The sequence below is a fragment of the Phaethon aethereus genome (genome assembly GCF_964289735.1).
Source record: "Phaethon aethereus genome assembly, chromosome: 5".
NCBI classification, from domain to species: Eukaryota; Metazoa; Chordata; class Aves; order Phaethontiformes; family Phaethontidae; genus Phaethon; species Phaethon aethereus.
Genome location: NC_138579.1, coordinates 13204189 through 13220519, shown reverse-complemented (window position 1 = coordinate 13220519; position 16331 = coordinate 13204189). Strand labels below are relative to the sequence as shown.

The 16331-nt window shown below is 44.9% G+C and overlaps 1 protein-coding gene across 1 annotated transcript in view; it reads left to right on the top strand.

Moving 5' to 3' along the window:
• RCOR1 (REST corepressor 1) overlaps positions 1-16331 on the top strand; it is a gene marked incomplete at its 5' end in the record, with an annotated part of 84445 nt that overhangs the window by 31931 nt on the left and 36183 nt on the right. Inside the window, one exon of the mRNA XM_082001057.1 lies at positions 9879-9962. Coding sequence (XP_081857183.1) covers positions 9879-9962 — 84 coding nt within the window. The remainder of the gene's footprint in view (positions 1-9878; positions 9963-16331) is intronic.

Sequence of the window (16331 nt, the reverse complement as noted above, 5' to 3'; positions counted from 1 at the left end):
AATAAAGTGACACTTGTGTATTTGCCGTTTCGAATGACATACGTATCTTGTTGTTTCTCACTTTTGACTTTTACTACTAAGAGCTGGATTGTCCCATTGTTGGTGTGTAAAGGCTGTATGTGAACAGGAGAAAGAGACAGGGGGAGCGTGGGTATCTGCTGGATGGGGGGGAATGGGCAACCTGTTCAGTTCTGTGACAGCATGGCTATAAAAATGGTAGGTGACAGTTGTTGTGTGCTAAGTAATATTTGGAGAGGGTTGTAGGGTAGGGTGGAAGAGCCCTTAACTCTATGCGTATGGTAGTGGTCTCTAAATTAGCTGTTGCCTTTCCAGATTAAGATTTTGGGAGTCATAGTGGTTTTTTATCAACTCAGTGGTAATAGTGAAAAGGCAAATGTATTGTTAAAAGCTGTTATGAAAGCGTCTGAGAAAAAAACAGAACCTCATTATAGCATGTTTTGTAAATCCTGTGGCATACCCTAATTTTGAACACTGTGTACAGTTCTGGTTGTGCCCCGTTTCCATCCCTCCGCCATGCATATATGCTTCTCAGAGCTGTAAGACAATGACATAAAGTACAGGAATTGTTCTTGTTGCTTGTCTCCATATGAGGGAGAAGCAGAAAAGCCCAGACTGTCTAGCTTGGAAAACAGATGACCAAGAGGAGCATGGTAGAGGGTCTGTAAAACAGCAAAAGACACTGAGGAGGTAAGCAGGGCGCAGTTATTCTCTGCTTCTCATAAGGCAGGAAAGGGGGCCACCAAATGCATTGACTGGGTAGCAGCTTCTGAGCTGAGAAGGGAGTGTGTGCATGGGCTTTCTTTGTTCTCCTTCAGACAACAAACATATAATTAAATTGTAGCACTCTGCCACAGGATGTTGTAGATGCCAAAATTACAAATGGTTCAGAAAGGATTACATGATTTGATGGACTTTCCCCCCGCTGCCCATGAATGATGCAGATCCAGTGCCAGGCTCAGGAAGTCTCTGCTGGTCCTGGTCTTGTTATTCATAAGCGTTACCTGTGAATAATGGGCAGGACTGAGCCCAAACGGCTCTTCTTGCTGGGGTTAAGGGAACACAACAGAGGATCCCATTCAGTGGGTGGGAAGAGCTGAGGGCTGGCTGTCTTAGTAAAGAAATGGGAGACCGTATGAATGTGTAGGAGTTGCTGATTGTCAAGGAACAGGGGAGGTAGCAGAATCAAGACGTATGATGGAAGGAGAGGAAGATGTGTTTGCCTTGTCTTTGCTTCCCTGTCAGTAGACTGTTTGGCTTCAAATAGATTTGGCAGTGCCTAGACATTTGTTGGCGCTTGAGGAAACTGTACTATGTTATTGTTCGTCACTTTTTGTGTATTAAATTCTATATATGGATCTTGTGTACATGTAGGCATGTTTGTGTGGCGACTTGGTCACCTAATGAAAGCAGAAGGGAAATAGCATGGAGGGAAGGAAATCTCTTCTTGTTGGGCAGCAGCATCATGGAGGTTTGAACAGAAACCAACAGTAGTTGGCTCACTGTAGCTTGGCTCAGCTTGTAGCTTGGCTCTTAGAACTAATCGTGTGCATGCATTTACCTATTTTTAACAAACTTTAAAATGGTTCACTGTGGGCTCTGTGGATGTCCTGCACTGATGTCTTTTTTTGTAGAGCTGTGAGTGTGCAGGGGTTCCCAGGATCAGTGGCAGGATGTAGGGCCCAGCGTGGCAGCCGTGGGTTGTGGGGTGGTAGCCGTAGGGTGTGTGGGGCCTGTGAGGCCATGTGTGTGGTGCTTACTTTTGTTGCTACTGACTACTGGGGCAGCATGGATCCAGTCCAGTCCTATCCCAGTTCTCATGATGGAGCTCTGGAGCTGCTGTGACTCTGAACCACAGCCTGGGGAGGCCAGGGATTCTCTTGGTGATGTTGAATGGGGAGAAGTGCACTGGAGAGGGGAGGTGAGCCTTGTAGTTCCAACCTGATGTGTGCACTGCAGGCTTTTGCTTTGTTCTGGTTGCCTGTTTTTGGTTGTGCATTCAGGATCACTGTAGTGTAGTTACTAGCCCTCCTTGTTTAAAAAAAAAAAAAGTGGATGGTGCAAATTTTTATATTCTATCAAAGACTTGCAAGAGATCTATGGTAAAATCTTAATCAAATGCATATTTCTATTTCTCCTCTTAATTTTATACTTAACTTTTTCTTTAAACAAACTCCAAGCCTTTCACGTTTCAGTACAAAACCCCAGCCATGTCTAGACAAAAGCCCGTTGTGATTAGCAGAGGTGTGCTTCTCAATACTGAGTGTGTGTGTATATTCATGTTTCTGATTTTATGTTAATGTATTTCCTGCTGTACGGGTTGCAGGGTTTGTGTATGCAGAACTCGGTTCAGAGCTCAGATTGGAATTGCATGCATGTAGAAAAAATAATTTTACACACTTAAAGTGTATATTGAAAGGCTGTTTGCTTATATAGTTATTCAGACCTCATCTATGGCTGCACATTGGTGCCACCTGCTTGTAGGAAAGAATGAGTGGACTCCTATTATTCAGGGGGAAAAAAAAAAATTAAGGCGAGGCCTCAGCATCTGTTCTGGCTTCATTGTTCGTTCTGGCCTGGACTGTAGGCAAAATGTAGGCCACAGCTTTTGCTTCACTAAACTGGAAAGGCATTTTGGATCAGATATGTTTTTAAAAGTTTAAAATAAAATACAAAAAATACAAAGATGTGAAGTTCAGACTTAGTATGGGTTGAACTCAATTACTTTAAAGAAAAGGAAACTGTATTGCTAGCCATGCTTTTTCTAATTTTCTTTTCCAGTTCTTCTAATGGTAATAATTTTTATCACTGCAAAGTGACCTTTGTAATCATTGCTGGATGATTAATCTTTAACTGGGTAATTTTAAAAGCAATATTTTCCACACCTGTTGTAATGTGGGATACCGTGGGTTTTTGTAGCATAGCACCTACAGTTATTCTGAGGCAGTAAGGCCCTTCAGCCTGTTTCCAGTGCTGCTGCTCTGTATAAAAACACAAATAGTTGCCTTTGTTTCCCTAGGCAGATACAAAAATGCCCTCAGAACTTTATTTGCATATAGATTATAGTGCCAGCTGGGTGTAGTCATGTATGGGAAGAGCTAACTGCTGCTTAATTTATAACTTTTTAATTAAAAAACATTCCTCAACTTGCAGGATTCCAGTCTAAAATGTTCTGCTGCATTTAATGCTGCTATAGGGTGTACAAAGATGGTATTTCTATGAGGTACCAGCTAGTATATTTAGGCAGTCTTCAGAAAACATGAATGAAAGGGGAACACAAGCATTATCTGCTGGCTCGGGGAGAAGTCACATGCAGAAGGAAGTGGAGATGGGCAGCAAAGTTCTTCAAATGTCTTTGAGTTGGTGCTTGAGAAACTAGTGCTGGCAGTGGGGAAGGAAGGTGGAAAAAGCTTTTCTTCCGATTCTCAATTTTGTTTGAATTCTCTTGTGCCACATAGGTATTTTGTTGTTGTATCGCAGCTGTGCATTTACAATTACACTGTGAGCCTGAGTAATATCAATGAACCAGTGAGAGTGAGTTTTTTAAACTATGGGAGCCAGTGCCTCCCTCGTCTTATATTGGTTAACAGTCATCATGGGTACTGTAAACAGGGGATTTTAATCCTGTGCAATAAATACAAGGTCTGCATTGATAAAGAAAATGCAGGGTTGGGAATGGGAGCACTTGTTTAATCTCACTTCATTAGGTGTAAATACATTTACACTTGGTCCAAAACTGCTTTAAGCAGCATTCAGCAGCTAAGTTGTTATATGTCAGCTCCAGCTCTTCCCCAAACAATAAAAACATCTATTCACCTTTGGGTATTATACAATGCATGTTTTGTATATAATGCTGAGGGTTACATATTAAAAGGAAGAGGTGTTTCTTAGTCTTTCTTTTTAAACCTCCAATATGTGATTTGAAAATGAGTTAGTACCAGTTATGGGGGATCGGTAAGTGCTATTAGTAATGCCGTAGCTGTTGTAGATGGGAATCTTGCCCTCCTGTACCTTGGGGATTTGAGTTGTTGTGTAAACTTTAATAACTTCATGAAATACGTTGTTTAGATCTGGAAATCTTTTCTTACCTGTTACCTTGCAAAAAGATCACTACCTTAAGAACTCCCTGTACTTCTATGGCAAGTGCTTTTTCAACTCTGATTTGCCCATATATTACCTTTTGCCATCTCTAAATAACAGAGGAACTGATTCGCAGCAAGTTCCAGCTCTTCATGGTGTGTGTTCCAGTGCTCTCACATAGTCATGTGTTAGAAATTCAGAGGCTTCAATAGCTTTGAAATGCCTTGTGCAAACAGCAATGGCAAAAACTCGCATCAGAAACTACTGAAAGGGTCATGGAGAAGGAAAAATGCTGCAGGCCTCCTGGCAGAGCTTCACCCTGACTTGGGCGGGATGGATCTGGGGGCAAAGTGTGTCTTGGCATCTGCAGGAGGCAAGGATCATCTCTCTGAGGGTTCAGTACGGGTGCCAAAAGCAAAGCGTAAAGCACTCTTGAACGGCTTGCAGCCGTGGCTGGAACATGCGGCATCCTTGGGGAGAACTGTGAGACGGAGCAGCTCCCTCAAGTGCAAGAACTCAAGTGGGAGCTGGCACCGCTGCCTTGCACAGAAGCAAAATAATAGGTGACAGTGATCGGTGGCTCTTTGAGAAGCTTCGGTTGCCACTGAGTTTATTCTGGCACGTTTCTTCTCTAACTTGGAGAGAAAAATAAAATGGGATGCGTCAGGCTGGAGCTGCGCAGTGCTGGGCTCCTGCTCACTAGCAGGCTCCGCTGCCTTCCTGTGTGCTCTTCATGTACATAGTCATTCCACCAGTGGTCCCTAAGACAGCCTAAACTGGTGCTGTGATTGAGGGAGGTGTCCTGCCTGTCCCTGCTTCTTCATTCCCCTTCCTTATATCTTAGAATATGTGGTAGAAAACTAGGTATTTGTATGAGTAAAAGCTAACTGCTTTTTTGGTTGGTTTAGGGTTTTGTTTTTTTTTTTAAAGCTTGGGTAGATCCCCTGCTTCGGTTTGTCAAGTAGGTGTTGGTGCTGGTGGAAAGGCAAACAGCCTCCCTCCTTTTCTCCCTCTCTTTGCCATGGTGCTGCTGAACCATCGCGTTGGGGTGAAGCTCTGCAGGGTGAAGGCAGAGAGGCCCCTGTCCACATGGGCTTGCTGCTCCCTGTGCACCCGCTCAGCTGTTTGTCTCATCTTGCAGCCACTTGATTTGATTTGATAACTGGGGAAAATGCTGTTTACTTTCTATTTTGCCAGGTTACTTTTAGTGAATGTGCTTGGCTTGGAGGGATAAATGCCAGAGTCAACACAGGGCTGGGGGAGAGAGGCAGGGAGCATGTGTCAGGAGAGCAGAGAAGTGCTGGCTGAGCAGGATGTCCTCTCCCTTCAGAAGTGGTGGGGTGTTGGACGCATTCAAGCTGTGAATTGCAAGCTTCACCCTTTGACCTTTTGACACAGCTCTTCAGAGGCTCTTGGTTCATCTCACCAAAAGGCAATATTCAGGTGGAGTGAAGGGAGTGGTATTAGACAGGCACAGCTTTCCTTCTGTACTGATGCCAGCTGCTCCATGGCTAACTTGAAATTGGGGGCAGGGGTCAAAAAGGATGGGGAAGGTATGCTCTGACCGTCCCTCTGTAGGGGAGGACTTCATGTGTGTGGTACAGGGGCCTTTAGTGGTTTCTGTTTGGGGCTGTGCCCCTTTCCCTCTCCCTGTCAGGTGTCCCTGACTTCGCAGTACCCTGGCAGAGGAGGGGAGAGAAGCACACTTGTTGCTTTCAGCCCTGCTTTGTTGTCGCTTGGCAGCAACTCTGCCAAGCGTGGTGGCTGAGGAGCCTGCAGGGCATGTGCGCGTATCTCAGCACTCTCGCGACGTTCTGGAGTGAGCGTGAACAAAGGTCTGTGGTTTCATGTCAACACAAATGTATTCGTGATAACAAACTCTGCAGCACATTCAACACTGAGCTTATTCATACAGTTCTGATTCCAGCACTGGTACAACTTTGGTTTGCCTAAGATAAGTTGCAATATCTGCAGAAGAACCCCTTGGATGCGAAGACGTAAATGTGAGTTTCTTGGTGTAGAGAGGGGGTCCAGGCCCGGGGTTTAAGATAATAGATACATCAGAGGACTTACAAGGGTATTTAGGGCTTGGTGTCCTTTAAGAAGTTCCTTGCCAAGGAACTTGCAAGTTCCACCTTTCTCCTCTGTTTCTGCAGTGGGTTCTGGCAGGGTTGATCTTCTGCTCTCTGACTTGAAGTAAATGCAGCAGAGGAGTGTTGCTCTGAGGAGGAAGGAGTGGGTTTTAAGGGGTTTGGTTTGGGAGGGGTTTTTTTTGTATTGACAAAAAAAAAATCTCTTTGCTCTCACTTTATTCTTTGTTCTCCTACTGTGTGAGCTGGGATCACTCAGGTATGGGGTCTAAGGTGGATTTACCCCAGAGGCTTTAAACTTTGTGGGTGGTAGTGGGAGAGCAGGACTGACATCTTTCTGTATGCAAGTGAAAATTGGACAGATAAATGTTTGGGAGTGAGTAATCTTCACAGCAGGGAAAAGATGTGCTTTAGAGACTCAGTCAAGATACTTTTTAACTTTTTTTTTTCAATCAGCCTAATACCTCTTGGGAGTCTGAACGACTGTTGCTGCTGATTGAAACTTACCTGTTTTCCTGTGGGGCAGTCTTGCAACAGCTTTCCAAAAGTTGGGGAAGAACTGTAGCTGCTGCGGGTTGGGGTTTTACATCTTGCATCATGCTGCTCTTGCATGTGCCAGGCCTGTGCCTTTGCACGGGCAGCCCAGGGAGCCCCCAGGGACGGAGAGCCTCAGCCTATGGCCAGGACTGATAGGAACTCCAGTGGCGGTGTTGTCTCTCTGCTGTGCAAATCACTCTATTCCTACACACTGTGTGGTCAGCTGTGTGCTGGTGTCGGGATGTGTCCACACAGCTCCAGGGGAAAAAAAACCAAAACAAACCAAAGACTCCACAACTTCTTTTTAGAATAATGCTGATATATAGGTATTCTGCCCTGCCTCATCTCCTCCCTTGCACAGTTGAACTGTATGGGCTCATACAGTAAACCGCATATGTAAACGGGACCAACTTTAAAAATAACATTGTATTCGCAAAGTGAGTTTTAACCTGGATCAGTTCCTTCCTGTGTTTCAGCACATAGTCCATAGGGTAGGGGTGTGTTCTGGGAACAAGGGAAGAGTGAGGGGTGGGAACTGCTGTGGAGAAAACAACACGATACTGTGCCTGGTTGGGGCTGTACATCTCTGCTTGGGTAAAGGCAATGGGAGCTTGCATCCCCTGTGAATTCTGACAGTGGAGCAAAATTTAGGGAGTGCTGCTTGTAGTAGAAGGTCTTCCCCTTGGGGATGGAAGAAGCATCCATGATTCCTCCCAGAGTTGGGACAAATGGGAAAGCCAGCAGTGGGAAAGTGATTACTGACTGTTTGCTCCCACAGCAGCTGTGAGAGGGAGCTAATGGCTATGGCAGAGACTTTACAAATACCTGGTAGGTAGCCTAGATGAAAGTGCAGGATTAACTGAAATGTCAGATGATCTCATCTGCCAATATACAGCTTCTCTAAACACAGGTTGCACTGGTTTAACTGCAGTTGCTTAAACAAGCAAACCCCATTGATCCTAAATTGTTCCATTCCCCTAAAAAAGAGTAACCCTTGCCCTCCTTATGTGGCTGCTATTATATGAAATATATAATGGATTAAATTGAATTAGCTTTTTAGCTTAGTCAGTGAAGTGTAGAGTGTTTGTATTCACCCTGGTATCCTTTGTCCAGAAGCAGGGGACAGGGGAAGGAAGTCCCTGATGTTGGTGAGCCTTGCAGCTGTGCTTGGAAAGATGCAGGAAAGGGATGCAATAACCACTGCTGTAAGCCTCCTTTTCTCCTCTCATGACTGTTGCTCTGAAATAACCATTTCGACGTGCTTCCAAATTCCAAGAGCTTTTAAGCTCTTCCTTGCTGTGTAGCAAGAGTACTTGTGCTGCATGTATTTATGTTGGAGTCAACACTGGACTCGGAACAATGCCTGTCATGTCTGACTTGCGTGTGGGGAATGGTAAACATGGGGGCTGTAGGCTTGAGAAGGGTTGATGGGGAGGATGTGGTGATGGAAGGTGAAGGAGCTGTGTGGCAGGCTAAGTCACCTCGGATTTTAGGGAGGGAGTCTTGGCCTCTGTGGGTGTTTGAGGAACGCACCCACCTACGCCCCCCCACCCCTCCACCCTTCTATGTGTGTTGGCCTTTAGGTGCTTCTGTCCTTTGCAGGGAAGTGTGAGTTTTAACTTAGCGCTACTGCATGTGTTGTGCTGGACTCTACCTCTGTCGAGGAATGAGGGCTGAGGGTGGACAGGCGTGGGCTTGGGTGGAGAGGCAGGGTGGGAGGGATGTTGTGGAAATACCAGAGGTGCTACTTCACACCTGTTCACAAGTGCAGTGTAACTTTGGTGGTTGTTGCTACCGAAGAGGCTGGAGGGGGGCAGAGGACAAGCTGGGCTGTGGGAACTGTGCAGAGGGGGGTCCTGAGAATTGCATGAAGCCTGGCATCTGTTAGGGGGTTCTTGTTCTAGGTGTGAGGCCCAGGGAGTGGTTTACCCCGGCTCATAGGGAGGGGATGTGGGGCTGGAAGGAGGTAGCTTTCTGATGTGTTCAGATGAGGAGGAGTTGGATATTGGCAGGCCTCTTTCTGCTGCGAGGGAGACATGTGAGCAGATAATGTTCTGATTCCATACCCTGTGCCATGAGACAGTGTCCTGGCATTGCATCTTTCGTGTTACTAGATCTTTTTCTGACCTGTTTGTTTAATGCATCATGAAGTGGTGGTTATAGGTCTAATTGCACAGCACAGAGAAAATAGCTGTGTTGAAATATTGCATAAAACTTCAGCGTTATATGATGTTTTGTAGTGGAAGTAGTACTGTAGGCACTCGTTCATAACAAGACCTGCAAGTTCCTCTTGGCCAGGGTGGATAGTTGAGCTGGCTGTGTGTGTGCTGACTCAACAGAGCAAGTTTCTTTCTCTTCTGGTCCTCCTCCTCTTTTGACTGAACAACAGCAGATTCACAAGAACTCACTGTTGAGATGCACCTTAGCTTGAGGTTGCTCTTTCAAACTGTGTGCAGCTGTGGTTCTTCACTTGAGACTTTCAGAGCTCTCATGCCAGCCAGGTGTTAAGTTGGTTAAAACTGGAGTTGCTTTCTGAGCGTGGGTGCATGTACACAGCGTGGGTGTGAATGCACAAGAATTTCTCTGGAGCAATTGAGCAGAGGGCCTGATTCTGACCTGGGGGACCCAGTGTCGACTTGGTGGGCATTCCTGTCTGTATGGGGGATGGAGTCATAGAAGGGCTGCTAGGGCAGTGGAGGAAGTGCTCGGGAGTGAAATCTGGTAGGTTCATGCCTGTGTCTACCCTGAAGCATTCATCTAGCTGCACAGTAGTGCAGTCTCATGATGTCAAGGGCTGGGAGCCTGCTGCCTGAGCCTAGCTCCACCTTTTTTCATTTAACGATGGCTGGAAGAAAAATAATCAAGTATGCTGTAAGAGAAACATTAATTAACTTTTAATTTAGATCTAACGTATGCTTCTTAGTGTACTGCATGAAAGAGTGAGTGTGCGGTATCTGTCATGTTATATAGGGGTGATGCATCGAAGAAACAAGGAAAAGCCTCAGGTCTGAATGGGAAGATGGGGTTTTAACTCTGCAGATGGGTTTTGTGTCTTGATTAAAAGCTGCAGATGTGTGATAAGTCACTTTTGTATCCGTTTTGCATCTGAAATTACTTTCTCTGTAACTTGGTTTGTATCTGTTTTCTCTTAAGCCAAACTCGCACGGCGAAGTCAGGAGAGAGAGAATCTCGGCATGCTGGTCTGGTCACCTAACCAGAATCTGTCTGAAGCAAAATGTAAGTCTCTTAAAATACTTTTATTCCCCCCTCCCCTTACATATATCACTTCAAGAACGCAAAGTTGCCACTTTCAGTAGAGAGGTTATGTCTGTGACCTTTCCATTATGATTTGAAATTAACTTGAAAAAAGAAAAGCCTACAAAGCAATCCCCCAGAAGAGCTTCCTTTCCCACTGAGCAGCTGCTCAGAGCATCAAATCCACAGAGGCAGGGAAAGCAGGAGAAATGTGACACACTTTCTTCCTTGGTATGAATTCTTTAAGGTACTTATCCATGGGACAAACATGATCTGCTCTTTTGCTGCTGGTACTGTAAGAAGATGACAGAAATAACTGGGGAGAGCAAAATGAAAAGTATTTGGGGTGGAGTATGGAATATATGGTAATCAGTAGTACCTTTTTCCCACAAAGACACAAATAAAATTCACATCTGGAGCCCATGGAGGTTTAAATGCCAGAACAATTGCAGTGCCTTGGAATTCCACGTGAGGGCAATTACCAGTGCTCTGTGTGTGTCTGGGAACAAGTCTCAGTACTGCTGCCAGATGGCAGAACTAGTGTTTGAAAGGTTTGTCTAGCTACAGTTCTACTCATGAATAAGTAGGACTCCTTGATTAAAGGGCTGCTGTTTGAATGCAGTAACTAAACCTAAGTGCTTTTGGGGGAGGGAGCTGAAAGGAGCTATTTTTGACTTTGTGCTCATACCTATTTTTTTTCTTCTCCTTTCTGATTCTGGCACAAAGAATAAAAATCTTGCATTCCTGTTCTTCTGCAGCTGTTTGTGTGGCACTATTAAGTTGATACCTGTTTTTTTTCCTAGTCCCAAGGGCTAAGATGCATTACAAGACACTTGTGAGGATGTAGTGGCATTTGCAAATTAAGGCAGCAGAGATTGTGTACAAACTGGCTCTGTCATGAAAGGGCTGGGCTCTGCCTTGGGGCATTTGTTCCACTGAGCAAGCTATCCCTTAAATTACAGAAGGATGATGGCACTGTGATCTACAGATAAAAAGGACTTTGCAAGGATCATGTCTGCTTTCTCGCCTACCAGTGATGTCTTGTCTGCTCTCTGCTGGCTATTGTGTGCTGAACTAAATAAGACTGATGAGGAGAGGAATATATTTCACAGTTATCTACAGCTAGAAACCTCTAAAAAGGTGTAACAGCAAGAAATTGTTGGCTCCATCAAAAGGAATGACTGTTCATGGGTAGTCTGTGACAGAGGATTCCTGTAGCTGCCTCTCAAGTCTGAGAGTCTTTTGAATCTCAGCTCAGCTTTGGAACATTTAACTTCTGCCTGATAGCAAACAGGTTTCTTGGAGAGGGAAGAGAGAATGGAGGAGGAAAGAGAGTGAAGATATGTGGAATTGCATAAAATAACCTGTGACTGAGTATTCTGTGGCAATTGGCACAAAAATATGTAAGGATATGATAGAGCATAAAAAGGATATAATATCTGCTGAGAAGATGACATGAACCTAAGAGGTAATTGTGAAAATGTAGTATGACATTATGAATAAAAACTAGGTGGCAGTTGACTGTTGCTGGTACAATTAAAAAGTTGGGGAAAATAATACGAATATAAGAAGAGGGCAAGAAGTAATTTCTCAAAAGACTCAAAATTTTAGTAAGAGTGTGGGCTCATCAGTGATTTCACCTTCCAAGAAAGACACAGAAAAAATTTAATAAATATTTCATGCGGTGTTTGGGGGAGAGAAGTATGATGCTCTTGCACCATACATGACGCACAAAATATCTCCCAGGCACCTAATCGATATAGAGGAATGGAGTTGTGAAATACAACATCTAGTAGTAATAAAAAACCCCAAAGGAGCATGGGAGAAGTGGCTGAGGGGACCTTGGGGTGGCAGGAAAACTCCAGCAGATGGGGAGAGGGCAGCTGTGCAGGGAATGACAAAACAGGGTAAGAGTGGGCTGGTTTTTGAGGAGACACTACTGAAAGATATCACTTATTCCTGTCTCTACCTGGCATTACTTAAAAAAAAACAAACTGTGAAAAACAAATCCTGCTGAAGGTAGCTGCTTTTGTTCTTTTTGAGACTAGAAATGGATTGATCGGTAGAAATAACTTTATAGTGCTAATGTATTCAGCCAGCTGTTAGGCATTGATTTGCTACTGCATGAGTCTGATTCAATCCCCCTTCCTCTCAAAGGATGGGAACCCCCTCCAAAGCACCAGTGCTCTGCAATGGCTGTAGAGCACTTGCTAAAGGTATTACAAGCAGAATTCTCTAATCTGTTTTATGGTTTATGAAGAAAGAACATCAGAGGACAGGAGGTCTCTAGCTACTCTTGAGTTCACTGAGTCTTGGCATTGATAGTGAATCCTAATTAAATGGGATCTGTGGGGATGTGTAAGAGGACTGATGATGATCAACATTTCCCTCAGTGATATGAGAATTGATACGGAATTGCTCTGGAGAGAAATTGAGGATTAGCTGTAGACTGACAGGATAGTAAATAAAATGAATGTTACCAATAGTCTTGTAGAGCGCTGTGGGTCTTCTCCTAACCTGGACTGATGCCAACACAATGGGCTCTTAATGACCCAACTGCAGGGTTATGAATCTCAGTACTGAAAGCTCTGGCCTTATCTTCTGCATAAAGGTTGATGTTTGGAAAAAAGTTGCTTGGAGAGTGATTTTGGGGACACAGTGGGCAGATAATTTGACAAAGCTTCCTGGTATCCTGCTTGACCCAGTGGATGGTGTGGATGTAAAGAGAGTGAGGTAGTCACTGGAACAGTTTGCTGCCTCTGCACCCAGCAGCATTCAGGAAAATGAACCTCAAATAGTGGCTTTAGTTTTGAAAAACTCAGAAAAGGATGGAGACAGGACCTGCTGAAACATTTTGGAAACTGAAGATGAAGCAAACTCCATCTGTTCACCTTTCAGTCTCTTTTCAGTAAGGTAACTATTGTCAATTACTTTCTCAAAGGGAAATTTTGACATAGTGAGAGATGTGAATAATACAAATAAGTGGCTACAAAATAAGTCCACATGGACTGGAATGAAATGCCTTGAGTGTGTGTGATTTTTTTTTTTGTGATTGACTATTGGAAATTACCAAGGGAAGTGATGGGCTGTCAATTTCTTGATGCCTTTTTTGAAACCATGGATTTTTGGGATGTATGTGTTAACTTTGGTGGGAGGAGTCATTGTCAGTGTGAAATGGCAAGTGGAAGGAGCTGTGATCTCCAGGAAGTTGGTGTAGCCCCTTGGGCTTTAAGAACTGTGAATCCTAGCTAGCATGTCCCTTCTTAATATTGCTGTTCAGGTTGAAGTGTGGGTGAACAAATCCTTCCAATCAGCAGCACGTTGGTACCTGTGTCTAGTTACTTTCGTTTGTACTCCAAAAACTTTAATCCATCCTGTGCCTGTTCTTGTGGTGAACTCTTTAAAAGTCATAGGACTCTTCTCTGTTGCTGTGGATGGGGCTCAACGTGAAGACAGAAGTTAAGTGCACCACGCATTAGCTGTCAGCTTGGAGTGAACTGGTAGCTCTTGTGAGCAGGATGGTTCTGTGCAATCAATGAAACTCTTGGAAGCCACTGCTGTTAAAGGTGGATGTGTGTTACAAAACACTGTGAGCAGATATGTGACAATGCTCAGAGCAAGGCATGCTGGTGGGTTTGGCAGAGGGCTGGCCACACTGGTGGTGGTTGGGTCCTCTGTGAGCTGCTGGAATGAATCCTGGAAAGACCAGTGTGTCAGCCAAGACCTGGTGGATTTCTGCATACCTGATGTTCCAGGCTCGTACAATTAGTTAAAGCTTGGTTGGGTCCCATGCTCCCTATATGCTGAAGCAATGTTTTAATCATGTTGGAGAAGCCTTTTGCCTGGATGCCATGAAATGATGGATATTGTAAAGAAGATTAAGACAAACAAAAGTGTGTGGTGGCACATTGATCACTTTTTTATTCTGTGCCCTGTTAGCCATTAATCCTGGGTACAGACCTCTTACTGCCTTGCCCATACTAATACCAAAGTGGAAAGCTGCCAGTATATTCCACATCTACTGCCAGACTTTTGCCTTTGAGGGGTCACTTGTATAGCAGTTGCCACCATTAGTGAGTAGTTCGCAAAGTTAGCCCAAAGCTAGAATGTTGTCCTGTCTCTTTTGAAGAAGGAAAGAAAGAATTGTCATTGTACAGTAACTGAATGTTTGGACTTAAAATAACTGTGCGCCCCTTCCAGCTCTGCTCCAAATACCCTGTGTGCTGTGGCTGGTGTCGCACCTCTTACAAAGAGCTTGCTTTCAGAATAAGACTCCTGAGAGGTTCTCTGAGGACTTGGTGCCACTGAGGGCAACTATTCTGGCTGTGCTGGGATGCTGTCATGGAGGGCAGAGGAGACAGAGGGCGAGAAGGAGGAGCGAGGCCTTGAGCAAGGTGACATTGAGGAACAGGAACAGCCAGGTGGAAGACAGGCATCTGTTCTCCTTGAGTGGCATGTGGGGAAGGAGCAGGGGAAACAAGTGAAAAATGCATTGTAATGATGCTGTGGAAATCCTGCACAGGATAGAGCTGGGCCAGCATGAAGCTATTAATAAAACAGCAGTGTGTGTCTCTGTGCCAAGTACGCCAATGGGTGGAACCATAAAAATGATACTGGGTTGGTTTAGAAATGAGCAAGTGCTGGCATGCTGCAGCTGCCAGGAGCAAGGGATGGAAACCAGGCGGGGAGGATAGGATGTGATGATTGTTTTTATGCATCTGCAGTTCAAAGGTGAACTGCAAGAAGAGAAAGATGTATTGTTTTGCTAGTGATAAGCTCTGTTTTAAAAATCATTTTGCTGCTGTCTTCCTGACAGAATACGTGTGCTGCTAGATGGGAGTTTTGGTTTCTTATTGATGTCTTGGTGGGTGTCGCCAGTGGATTTATAGGGTGTCACTGAAGAGGCAGGTGCCATCCCTAATACCCACGGGGCAGTGGGTTGTGGATGGCATCTGAGTCCCCTGGTCTTGCGGTGCTGCTTCTGTTTGACTTGATGGTTGATAGGCATGCCGGCTTTGGATGCTTACCAGTCACTCCCTCCTTTACCCTGTGGTATATCTCTGTGCAAGGCTGCAGCTGCCTCCCTGCTTTGTATTATGCCTGCCTTGGTGCACTTGGAGAGAATTTAGACAGCCTTCTTCCCACTGCAGAGCAAAGGTAGAAGTGCCCAGGGGACAGAGGAATGCCAGAAGTAGGTGAAGCGGTGAATGCTCCAACATCCTCCTGATGTGCTTGGCCAAATCCCATGGCTAGGGGGAAAGGGAGGGGTCCAGAGCAAAACCTGATGCTGGGAAGACAGCAATGTGCCAGCTGAGGCTCTGATGGAGGAAGAAGTGCTGGTTGCTATGGTTACTAAGGATATTAACCCTGTGGTGTCTGAACAGGCAAGGTTTAGTTAACTGTGCCACAGGCTGGGTAACGGTTTGGGAGAGAGGAGCAGCAGTGTTCCACCCTAAGAAGCTGTGAGTTGGCATTCAGGATCTCAGAAGCCTGTGTCCTAACCAAGTCTTTAAGTGTGTCCTGGTCATTAGTGTGTCAACAGCCGCCTTTGGATGAGAATGAGTTTTGGTAGCTGTCCTCTCTTGTGAAGGTGGGGTGAATGCCAAAATGTCTGAGGGCAGGGTGCAGTTTTAAGTGGCCAGAGTCTGTCTCCAGCTGTAGTTCAAGGCGTAATCTTTGCATAGCCTATTCTATGATTATTCTTCAGTTTCTCTTCTAAAGGGGATGTTAAATAAGCTTGGAAATGGCCTTTGTGTGAATTTTCTAACTTAAAATGACTGCCAGAGTAGAGGACAGGAAAATGTTCTTCATCTCAGGTTGCTGAGTTTGTCTGATCATGCTTTGTGTGGCAAGTGCCTGTTTTCAGTGTGTAGCAGAGCCATGAAGGGCTTGAAAAAGCCATGAAGCCTCTAAGAAGGACTTCTGCCTGGACATGTCCTTTCCCCCTCAGCTCACTTATTTCAGCCTGTAAATTCTGTGAACATACGACTCCGTCAACTGTCATCATCAGTTCTCATTTTCCTTGGGGTGTAGGGTGCCCTAGCAATAAATAAATGAGAGTGGGAAAGTGCTGATCTTAAAATCTCCCTTTCAGAAAATGAAGCCGCTATTTAACAGGGTGCATTTACAATGGAAGGGATTAATGCTTCAGAGGTACCCAAGAGCCACTCCCTCCCTGGTGTACAGGCACCCTTGCCCTGGGGAGTACCAGTGAGGGAGAGGATGTAGTCCGGTGTGTATTCAGCATCAACAAAGCTGCTTTTTAAATCCCTCTTCTCCATCCCGCTGTAAACAGGATCTTTGAAACAGTTGGAGTTGTGGTTTAATTTTTGGTCCCCTCTCCCTTCCAAC